The 11,836-nt window shown below is 48.8% G+C and overlaps 2 protein-coding genes across 3 annotated transcripts; one reads left to right on the forward strand and one right to left on the reverse strand.

Annotated features, from left to right (window-relative positions):
- The first annotated feature begins 636 nt into the window (after window positions 1-636).
- Window positions 637-8,960, forward strand: LOC119307752 (UNC93-like protein 3). 2 transcript variants are annotated; one of them, XM_037583833.1, is made up of 10 exons: window positions 637-939; window positions 1,058-1,221; window positions 6,372-6,435; window positions 6,513-6,626; window positions 6,797-6,841; window positions 6,951-7,186; window positions 7,272-7,362; window positions 7,588-7,700; window positions 7,789-7,912; window positions 8,430-8,960. In XM_037583833.1, the coding sequence occupies exons 1-10, from the start codon at window positions 736-738 to the stop codon at window positions 8,610-8,612; spliced, it is 1,338 nt and encodes a 445-aa protein (XP_037439730.1). In that variant the 5' UTR covers window positions 637-735; the 3' UTR covers window positions 8,613-8,960. The 2 variants fall into 2 exon arrangements, with proteins under 2 accessions (XP_037439730.1, XP_037439731.1); XM_037583834.1 differs by lacking the exons at window positions 637-939; window positions 1,058-1,221 and adding exons at window positions 5,000-5,352; window positions 5,427-5,590.
- A 351-nt stretch (window positions 8,961-9,311) lies between these two features.
- LOC119307753 (protein TsetseEP-like) lies at window positions 9,312-10,228 on the reverse strand. Its single transcript, XM_037583835.1, has one exon. It carries the CDS (start codon window positions 10,153-10,155, stop codon window positions 9,598-9,600), a length of 558 nt encoding a protein of 185 aa, XP_037439732.1. The 5' UTR covers window positions 10,156-10,228; the 3' UTR covers window positions 9,312-9,597.
- Between the last annotated feature and the right edge of the window lie 1,608 nt (window positions 10,229-11,836).

Below are 11,836 nucleotides of genomic sequence, written 5' to 3' on the forward strand. Positions count from 1 at the left end.
GATGTCATCGGTTCCATCACCGGAGGCCGGTTCCAGCACCATCGGCAGCTCGTTCCAGCAAATGCCGTTCATGATAACTTGCAAAATACGACACACCGTTTTTTCTCCAAGGAATAAAAGAAGCGCCACTTGCTGGCATTTGTGCACACACCTTAAAATGACACCAGACTTAATTGTATGTTTCTTTTAGCACGATTACAATATGCTTTGGCGAATGAACATATAGTAATCTAAAACACCTTATAAAAATTTACAGAGGGAGTATTTGTCAAAAAAGAAGAAGAAACATAATGAATATGAGAAGCTCCCGTATAGCTAAAAAAAGAAATACTCTATTTGTCCTAAAATGTAAGATCATTTAAAAAATGATCTTATATTTTATGACGGAGGGAGTACTATATAGACAAATCACTAAGTTATATGGACTCAAGAAAACTAGAAAGCAAAACTTCCCTTGAAAAATGAAAAAAAGAAATAAAAGCACTAGCCAAAATATGATCAAAATTATCAGAAAAGCCCCTGAGATTATCTGGATGGTAGCAGGCTACTAGTTTTTGTCCTTGAGTCTTTTCTTATGCAACACAACTCCAGACTTTATTCACAGATACCCTTGGAACGTCACGAATTTGAAAAGCCCATACCCTTCCCTCCCCAAATCATCTCACACGAAACCGAAGGATCCGGCAGTTGACTCCTCCCCCAATCAGGCCAGGCAGACGCTCCACGCCGGCCGCGATGGGCTCCACAGCGACCGGACCCGAGCTCGCGGCGTCCCACGACGACGAGGAGGCGGCTCCCCTCGTCTCCGCCGCCGGCGACGGCCGCCGGGGCGCAGGCACAGCGTCGCAGACCCGCGACCTGCACCTCCTCAGCCTGGCTTTCTTCTTCGTCTTCCTCGCCTACCACGCCGCCCAGAACCTCCAGAGCACCGTCAACACGGTACGCGTCCTCCCATCCCAAGAATTCCTTGAGCACGCGCGCACGCACGCTCGGATGTGACCGTCGGTGGCGTGGGATATGACTGATTGGCGCCGGCCGCACGGGCTCTCGCACGCAGGACGGCAATTTGGGGTCGATATCGCTGGGCTTGCTGTACACGTCGTTCACGGCGTTCTCGGTCGTGGGTTCGCCGGTGGTGCGGGGGATGGGGTCCAGGCGGGCGCTCGTGCTCGGCACCTCCGGCTACCTCCTCTTCATCGCTGCCAACCTCGCCCCCTCCTGGTATGTACGCTACCACCAAGCCGCTAGCTCAGATTGCTTCTGCTGTAATTTCTCTGTCCTTGGTAGAGTATATTCTTGGCGGTTCCGACATATCTCGAGCTGACTGAATCTGTGTGGCGAAGATTCATCCGAGTGACAGTGGGATTCATCCGAGCTTGGTAGAGTATGTGGCGAAGATTCATCCGAGTAGTACCAAATAGCGGAACGCATTGGTGGTAAAAAAAATGACAAATCTACTAACTTGCCAGCTCAGTATTTGCTTTCCACTATGTCGACGTCCCTTTCGTGCTTGCCGTGCAAGCAAGATGAAATGCGTGACCCTACGCCACGCCCCAATGTAGTTGCTTAAGAGCATCAGTTTAGCGCGTTGGAATCGTGAGTTTTTGCTCGCCGTGGTTCGCTGGCTCCAACGGTCGGTGCAAAATATAGCGCGTCGGAGCCGCTCCAGCAGGCGCTGCAAAAAAAAAAACAACGTTGTACACTTTAAAAAAATAAAAAATCATAGGCATAGATTAATAAAATAGATAAAAATGCGATACATAGATAGTTTGGATGTAGCGTAGATAGTTCATAGCATAGATAGGTAAAAAAAGACATTAGTCCAAGGTAAAAACTACGGTACAACTAGAAACTACTCCGAGTCGTCGTCCTCCTCCTCCTTGCTTGTGTCGTTCGACGTATCAAGAAACACGTCGTTGTTGTCAGAGAAGAATGATGCTTGTCCCAGATCGCACAGCGATATCGCCAGTGCCTTCCGACGACGCATGTCTACCCGTTCCGTGCTCCTCCTTTCCCCCCTCTCCGCCCAGAAGGCGTTCTCGTTGGCGACGTCCTCCGGGTGGCGCCGACGCCACTCCGCCATGGCTAGCTCGTCAAACTCGGCGATGAGGAGGCGGCGCTGCTGCCGACGGTGTTCCTCACGGTCGGCGTCAGTTACTATCCGCAGCGGAGGGGCGACTGCTTGTGCCTGCTCGGACGTCCAGACGTCCTGGAAGTTCATCTGTGCGTGAGGCCTCCCGAGACGCCACGCCGCCACGTCGTACGCGCGGGCGGCCTCATGCGCGGTCTCGAACGTCCTGAGAGCGAGTCACGCGTCACCGGAACGGATCTCCGCATAGAACGCGCCGGAAGGGCGAACGTGGACGCCGCGGTAGCCGGAGATGCTTCGGCGGCGCGGGGGCATGTCGGCGTCGGCGGAGAGAGCATCGGGAGCGGTGCCGGTTGCGAGGAAGAAGAGGACGGCGGGAGGGGGGAGAAGGGGGCAGTGGCGCTCGAGTGTGCGGTGAGAGCATCGGGCGTGCGCGTTTCATAGAGCGCGTCGGACGCGGTGCGCTAAAATTAGCGCGCGTCGGGCCGGTTTTTCCCGCGCGCGCGATTCTTTGCAGCGGGCTGAAATTTCCCGCGCGCGCTAAAAGAAAGGTTTCCCGCGCGCACGGCTGTTGGAGATGCTCTAATCTGATCGGCTCGCCAATTTCAGTTTGTTCTGAATGGGAGTAAAAAACTCAATTCTCACTGGAAAAAGATGTTTGATATGTGCGACAAAATGCCACTAAATACAAATATGAGGCGGGGCGAGCATCTGCCTTTTTTTTGAAATAACCGCATATATATCCATTAGATAAACATATTACAAAGAGTATACACGTGGTCATCATAAGAGGCATATATAGATGTCTTGCAATATTGCACTAAATACTTCACAAGAAGTAAAACTAGAATTTCACTTTCAATGAATCTTGTGCCACACCAAAAGGCCGTCCATCATCGTCCTCCTCCGCTGCCGAGGCAACGTTGAAGAAAGAGAGGAATTGCCGTCATACCAAGATCTGGAGGAGCATCTTTGCATACAAGGATGTTTTTCAAGCTGATGAACGGGACCGCCGCAAGCGACGAGACCGAGGCTTTGTGGCACGTCAGCAGGGGTTCTTCCCCATGCCCACTAGATTCCAGTGTCGTCAACTTCATTTGACGCGATCGAAGAAGAGGAATGTTGCATGCCACCATCCACGCACCTCATTGCAAGACATCAAACACCACTGCAATAGCCGACAACAACGCTACCCGGGAGAGTGAGGTGCGCCGACCATCAGACACAAATTTTATCGGATCTGAAGACCGGCAAAAAGACCGAGCCACCTGCTCCCTGACGCTGCCCATTAGAACACCACCAAGACGGAGTAGAAGCAAATTATTTCGACACAGCCTCATCCCCACCGTTGATGTAGCACCCCTGAAAGCAAACTACGCCTATCCTATACCACTATCAAAGAGAAACTGCGAGGTCACCGCCCGCTCCCGCCGCTGGAGCAGCAGACGGAGACGGACGAGGACCCAACGTCACCCGTGTTGAGGAAGGTTGCAAAAAAGTCGCCTCCTGATCGCCTGTCTTGGGCGGTTCTAAGAGTGAATGAAGGGGTTCGTTCGTTTTCTTGCCGCTTGTTGAGCAAACAGCGAGGTATACTTCTCTTCATCTTTGGGAGCTCCACGCGATAGTCACGTCAACCCACCTTGCCCACACCCACCTCTGCCCACGAGCAATGAGGGTTGACGGCCATTGTCGCCAACATTGCCGGTTGACGCCTTCCCACGACCATCCATCTAAGTCAGTGGGTCATAGAATTTTGGGGGGGGGGGGGACTTTTCAAAGACAATTTAACGAGATTAGCAGTGAACCCTTTTCCTATCTCTCTCCCTTCTATCTTCCCTCCTGCTTGGCCCTTCTCCATGTACATAGTCAGACACTCGAAAAATGAGAGTTTGTACTTCACTCATTTTTATAAAAGAAAATCATATACACCCAATTTTGGTTTAAATCTTGTAACATTTTGGCTCATTTCATATCGAGATGGACGCCGGATAACTAGCGCATATTTTCGGCCTGCGCATGTCCGGCTTCGTCGGCAGCAGCCGGTGCGCGGCTAACGCCACTTTTTTAAGATCCGATCAGATGTGCCACCTGACAAGTGGAACCGTTGGAGTAGGCATACGAGGATTACCCAAACAGCAACTGGATATGTACGTAAATAGACAAAACCTTTATGTCCATCGGCGGCAGCATTGGATACGAAGCAAGTTCCAACCACCGTCGCCGTCAGTCGTCACCTCGCAGAAGCTCCAAGCAGGATACCAACAAGGTGTGCAGGCCAGGAACTGAATGCTTTATGTGCTTAAGTGCACCGTGTATCTTAAGCTAATACACGGCGGGCGGAGCGATTAACCTAATAAGTAATTAAGCAGGGTTGCGATGTTGTCGAGGGATCCGTGTCACCATCCTAAGTTGGACCATTAAGTTTGTTTAGGGAAAAAAATTGGACCATTAAAATTTGGCTGTACGGCCTGCCATGCACTCGTAGTCTCAAGTTGAGTATTACTTCCTTCGTTCGAAATTAGTTACCGTTCGAGCAGATGTACTTCCTCTGTCCCATAATATAATGTAAAAACGTTTTTGACACTATCCTAACGTTCTTATATTATGGACGGAGGGAGTATTTAGCACTAAATTCCGGACGGAATGAGTAGATTTTTTGGATGATTCGAGTTTTGTGGTTATAGTGAAGTGGAGTTACTTCGAGACAGGCAGATCCTCTAGCTCCACGTGTATCTCTCCTACACTCACATGGCATCGATAAAAAAAGAAGATCTTTCCCACAGACGGCAGACACACCAACAATGCACAGACAGCGATCGCCGGAAAGATCAGAACAAAAACGGCACACGGCCAAGAAAACGGCAGCAAGATGGCAGGCGCGCACGGCCAAGTCCCGGCAGCCACGGGCTACGGCTAGCAAAACGAGCCACTGCCACGCGGGCCCACGCGACGCCTAGTTCTCTCCGCACTCCGCTCGCTCGCTCGCCGGCCGCCTTCTCCTCGGTAACGAAGGAGCGACCGCAGCATAAAAAGCTTCTACAGGCGCCACTCTCGCGCCCAGCTCCCGCACCTCCCCCTCGCGCTGCTTCTAGAAGCCTCCCGCGATGGACGCCCGCCGCGACGACGAGGAGGCGGCGGCGCCGCTCCTGGCCGCGCCCGCTTCGAGGAGCCACGCCGCCGACGTGCACGTCCTCTCCGCCGCCTTCGTGTGCTTGTTCTCCGCCTACAGCGCCGCCCAGAACCTCCAGAGCACCGTCAACAACGTACGCGCACCTCCCTCCCTTCTTCCTCGCGTCGATCTCGCTCGCTTCGATCCTGATGGGGATCCTGGCTGCAGGAGGGCGACCTGGGCACCGTCTCCATGGGGGTCCTCTACACCTCCTTCACGCTCTTCGCGGCCGCGGCGTCGCCGGTGGTCAGGTGGCTGGGCGCCAGCCGCGCGCTCGTCATCGGCACCAGCGGCTACCTGCTCTTCATCCTCGCCAACCTGGTCCCGACATGGTGCGTATCGTCACGAGTCGCACAGTCGGACATACTCTCTGACATGATAGTGCCTCGCTGGTCTGTGTAGCAGTGTTTGGTTTGGATGCTTGGTCCCTGCTTGATAGAATGCCTGCCTAGACAATGTTCATTCCCCTGAAAGAAGTTCAGTTAAGTTAGAACAGAAGTGTCAATTTCATTCGATAATTTGTTGTCTCGTCATGTGATTTTTGTTCTTAGTTGAGACGTTGATTATAGCCAATCGATTTTTATGGGCTGCAATCTCCCCCCCTGATTGCTACTTGAATTGTGAGAAGTTTAGGCTCTTTGGCCTTGTTAAGATCATGGATTCAAATTATTTCCGTGCTCATTTAGTTCCTGGATTCGTCAGGGCAAAACTTCAGTTGCAGCCTAATTAGTTGACGTGCTGATCTTGGACCAGAACGTTAGTTCTTGCATCAGGTAGAGGCTTTGCATCATGGCCCAGTTTACTAGGTCGTACATTGTGCATACAATTTATTCTATATTTTGAACAACACAGTGAGCCGATGCCCTGTTTAGCTTGAGTAAAAAAAAAAATCTCAACTAACCCAAATAGCTAATTGGTGAAGTCTATGCTGATAAGTGGTAACAACCTCATATTAGTCACGAATGGCTTTTGGCCCTATTTGATTTGTTCCATAATCTGGTAAACACAATTCAGCTGTGTAATATACCAGTGGATTTATTTTCAAGTTCAGTAAACTCAACAATCTGCAATAGTGAGACTCCTTTGATGTTAACTTGAACAACAAATTATCAGGTATACAATGGTACCTGCTTCACTGTACCTGGGTTTTACCGCATCAATCATTTGGGTTGGGCAGGTAATAATTTTGCTTTCCAATAAACTATTTACTACCCATTTATGTCTGGTTAACGTACATACCTGTTTGCAATGCAGGGCACATATCTTACTTCTGCTGCCCTCAGTCATGCAAGAGACAATAATTTGCCTGACGGTCCAACTTTAGGAAGCTTTAATGGAGAATTCTGGGGTGTGTTCGCTAGCACACAGGTACAACACACGAGCTATTTACTATTAAAACATGCAATGAGCTACTTTAGCAGTTGTTCATACCTCAGAGTGGAGTTTCTATTACTTTCTGCACATAGGCACATACCCTGTACAGCTACAAGGATACAATGGCCTCTGACATAGCGACTTCTATTACATTAATTGTGTAGGTCATTGGGAATTTGATCTCACTTGCTCTACTGAGGAATGGAAAGGTTAGCATCTCAATTTGGGGTCCTTTCAGTGTCTTATGAGCATCTTGTGGACTGTCATTTTACTTGCACATCATGTGTGTTTGATCCTATCATCTTCATATCACTTCAGGATGGAGGAAGTATAACAGGAAAGAATCTGCTGTTTGTTGTGTTCCTTGGCTGCATGATTATTGGCATTGTATTGATGTGTTTACTGTCCAAAAGGGACGAGAAACGAGATAATGCTTCGACACACTCCTCATTTGGAGCTATGTTGAAGTATATTGTTGCCCCTCTCAAGGACCGAAGGATGATTCTTCTGATCCCTCTTATCGCATATTCAGGTTTACAACAGGCATTTGTTTGGTAAGCAACAGAAAATCTTTTCAGCATCGATGGTGCTTCAGCCCCATTCTGTGCCTTTTCTAACACGGTGTTGTGGATTTCTTAGGGCTGTATTCACAAAGAGTATTGTGACACCTGTGCTTGGCATATCTGGAGTCGGTGGCGCCATGGCAATTTATGGCGCATCTGATGTAGTTGTAAGTGAAACTATCAACTTGGTGTTAACATTATCCAGTATCAGTTCATCCCCCTTTTTTTATTTGCTGTTGCTTAAGGTTTAAAAAATAGCGAAGTCCACAACTTAAACAAACAACTATAAAACATGTCATCTTCCATTTATTTACAGTTTATACACATCATTCAAACTGCTGGAAAGACCATACTGTATGTTTAGTTGATTTGAAGCTCGCTTGACATTGCAGTGTTCATTGGTTGCTGGACGTTTTACCTCTGGGCTTCATTCAGCTACATTTATAGTGTCAGTTGGAGCTATTGTTCAGGCTGTGGTCTTGTTCTGGTTGCTTCTTTTTTACAGGTTTCATTTTTTAAGTTGTCCTTGTTTGCCGTGCTACTCTTCCCGTATCATTGCTATTGCAGTCTACTCATTGTTATCTTGCTTGCAGTCCAATGGAGGGACTACTTGGTTCAGCGATTCCACTATTTATAGGTGCCTTATGGGGTGTTGGTGACGGAGTCTTGAACACACAGTTAAGCGCATTACTTGGGTTGTTGTTCGAGGATGTCAAGGTAATCATACTATAGTTTGTTTTCTCTAGTGTTTTCTTGTACAGATACATCCTAGTTTTGTACAGATCTTGTTTTATTTGGGTATTCTTAGTTTCTTACCCAAGTGCGGTGGTTTGGCTCGTGGGTCTATTGGTGGTAGGTATTTTTCAGAAAAATGAAAATTCATATCTCAAAGTTTCAGATTAAAAAAAATTGTATATACACCCAGATGTGGTCTACATACCTGTAAAATTTCATTGATAAATATGTTCATCTGTGCGCTACAAAAAAAGGTGTGTATCTATATAATAGTAAAAACACTTAATTTTGTGTTTCCGATTATTACCTTGCCTTCAATGAAAAGATATCAACGGCTGCTTCATCTTAAAATAAATGCCAGCGGTGTAATGCTTTGATTTCATTTGCTGTGGACCTTGTGTTTAATGACAAAATGTATAATTTGACACGTTCTATTTACTGATATAACTAAGTTATCTTAAATGAATACTAAGCTTGTGTTGAAAAATGACAAATGCAGGAAGCAGCTTTTGCACAGTTGAAGGTTTGGCAATCAGGTGCCATCGCAGTCATCTTCTTCTTGAGCCCAAGCATCACACTACAAGCAATGCTTATCTTGATGGCCACGTCACTCGTCATCTCCTTTGGCTTGTTCCTGTTACTTACCCTTGTTGTCGAGAAGCCATCAAGCATCAGAGCGTGAGGCAAATCCTATTTCGGTGTGCAGACGGTGTCGTCGTCACCACATGGTTAGTGACCAACAGCATGTACAACCACACTGGTGTATTGACCTGTGATATGAAACTGAGAAGGAAGAGCATCATCATCCATCACGACGCGACGCCATGGCAACATGCACATCATGCTATTCATGTCAGACATTGTTTGCTGGAGGTCTGAAGTGAAGAGGTTGCAGGCAAAATGTGGGAAGTGGTCGATTTCCTGCCACTTTTCAGTCTCCTGTTATTGCCAATGACTGTGTCTTGTTACAGGAATCACATACTCCATTATAATTATAATTTATATAAGAGGCAACATTTCATTCAAACAAGCGATGATATTTTGGGTTGGGGTAACCTATATCTTTCTCTGCCTTTCCATATGGGTCATGATCCACCTGCAAAATAATCTTTTTTTTTTTTGCGGGGAACCTGCAAAATAATCTGACTGACCCGATATCGTCCCAACCAAACAGGCCCCTTAGTTCTAACTGAAACTGTGGGTTAAGTTCTGTTTTTTCTTTTCCGTTTGAGGAATTAAGTTCTGAAATTTGATAAGTGCCCTGCCTTTCCATTTCCCGGTAGCCACAAATATTATGGAACACTACACAATACGCATAGTTGAAGGAACACAATAACACTGCAACATAGATGAAATTAAAGGAGTGGTACTAGAGAAGGAATGAGAGCAACAACCAGAAAATCAAGTGAAATACTGAAACAAATGTACGTTGAGATACATGCATGATCCATGTTCCTCTGTTTATTCATGGTACATCAAACGGGAGATACACTGACGCGAAGATGGCTCACACGAACAAACTGGGGACAGTACGTGCAGAGACGGGGGGAACACATGCAACACATACTACTAACCATCACCGGAGACAAATTAAGCACCAACATCCATGCAAATGCAGGCAGGCTAATTCTCCATTACCAAGCGGCTGCTGACGAGCCTCCCTCCCGTCAGTTGAAGAAGCCTGACGGCGAACGTGGCGGCTGCTTTGGCTGCGACGACGACTGTTCCGGCGGCTGGGGCTTGGGATCCGGCTTCGGGCTGGGGCCCGGGGCAGGCTTTGGGTCGGGCGTGGGCTTGGGGTCAGGCTTCGGCCCCGGTTTAGGGTCGGGCTGCGGGTCTGGTTTGGGGTCGGGCTTGGGTGCTGGGTCAGGTTTCGGCGCCGGTTTAGGGTCGGGCTTGGGTGTTGGGTCAGGTTTCGGCGCCGGTTTAGGGTCGGGCTTGGGTGTTGGGTCAGGTTTTGGCACCGGTTTTGGGTCGGGCTGTGGGTCTGGTTTTGGTTCAGGTTTTGGCGCTAGTTTAGGGTCGGGCTTGGGAGTCGGGTCAGGTTTCGGCGCCAGTTTAGGGTCGGTCTGCGGGTCTGGTTTGGGGTCAGGCTGTGGCGTAGGCTTGGGCTCTAGGCTGGGCTCATGCTTCAGCCCCGGCACCCTCCCAGCGACGGCGAGGCTTGCAACATTTGCCGCGACGAGGGCCAAGAGCAAGCACAGCGAGAAGGCAGTTGCCCTCATCGTCGCCGCTCACTGGCTAGCTAGCTGCTCACTCAGGTCACTCTCCTTGTGTGTGTCACCGGAATCACACTTGGCTGTGTGAGTGTGCGGCAGACGTAGTAGAGGATTTATAGGCCCGACGAGCGAGCCGACGCCGGACGCGTGTCCATCGCCTTTGCGAGCCCGTGACCGGCACGGTGACCAGCTACAGTGACATCTCTCAGCTTTTGTTCATGTCACCTTTGCATGGCATGCGCGCACCGGCCAAATCATCCAGCAGAAAAGAGCCAAAGGATCCACGAGACGGCATGGATCGACGGACACGTACGCGGGCAATTTTTGCGAGATCTAGGACCCCGCCCGGACACGAACAAGTGGCACGTACGCATGCATGCAAAGAGCCGGTCCCCAGCTCCACCTTCGTCTTCTTCGATTGTCTCTGCTTTTGCTACGCGCTCCTTCTCGATTACTCGATCCGTCGGAGAGACAATGCTCTTAGGCCAACTCCACCCCGCGATCTCAAACGGACGTCCGCTTTGACCGAATTCTGTCCCTTTGGGTAGAGCGATGTGGTTGTGTCCGGGCCTGTCCTGAGATCCGGTGGCCGTGCGCCCAGCGCGCGGCCGCATCCGTTTGCCCCATCCCATCCGCCAGGGCCTAAAATGCTCATATTTTCATATGAAAACAAGTTTGCATGTCCAAATATTAATTGTTTGAAAATTAAAATAGTTTTACAACCCAATCAAAATTGTCTCTAATAAAAATAGTTTTAAAACCAAATTGAAATTGTTTTGAATGAACATAAAATGAACCAATTCATCTATCGGTTGCCAATATGATCCCACCCGTGCTCAACCAAGTCATTTTGAAAATCCACATGAGTGTGCCAATCACGCAGCTCACGATGGAATTGGACAAACTGATCAAGCGTGGCCGGTTCTTGGTGCAGGGGCTCAACATTGTCACCTTGAAAATCAAATCCTTGGTCGAAGATACTGTCATCACGCTCGTCCTCGACGATCATGTTGTGCATGATCCCACAAGCAGTCATCACCTCCCAAAGCTTCCTTTCATCCCATGACAGTGCAGGGTATCGAACGATGCCCCATCGGGATTGAAGCACACCAAAAGCACATTTCACATCCTTTCTAGCACTCTCTTGCATTTGGGCAAATCTCTTTCTCTTCTCACCTTGGGGCTTCGAGATTGTCTTCACAAAAGTTGACCATTGAGGATATATAACATCAACTAGATAGTATCCTTTGTTGTACTGGTGGCCGTTGATCTCAAAGTTGACAGGTGGGGAGCGGCCTTCCGCAAGCCTCGCGAAGACTGGAGAACGCTGCAGCACGTTGATATCATTGTGAGAACCTGCCATGCCGAAAAAAGAATGTCATATCCAAAGATCCTGCGATGCCACCGCTTCTAATATGACAGTGCACTCGTTGACATGCCCCTTGTATTGGCCCTGCCAAGCAAATGGACAGTTCTTCCACTCCCAGTGCATACAATCTATGCTGCCAAGCATGCCTGGAAAGCCTCTAGCTGCGTTGGTCGCCAACAATCTCTCTGTATTAGCGGCAGTTGGCTGCCTCAAGTACTCTGGGCCAAACACCTCGATCACAGCCTCGCAGCACTTGTACATTGACATCAGACATGTTGTCTCACTCATACACACGTACTCATCAACCAGACCGCCTGG

Source organism: Triticum dicoccoides, chromosome 5B (genome assembly GCF_002162155.2).
Source record: "Triticum dicoccoides isolate Atlit2015 ecotype Zavitan chromosome 5B, WEW_v2.0, whole genome shotgun sequence".
NCBI lineage: Eukaryota > Viridiplantae > Streptophyta > Magnoliopsida > Poales > Poaceae > Triticum > Triticum dicoccoides.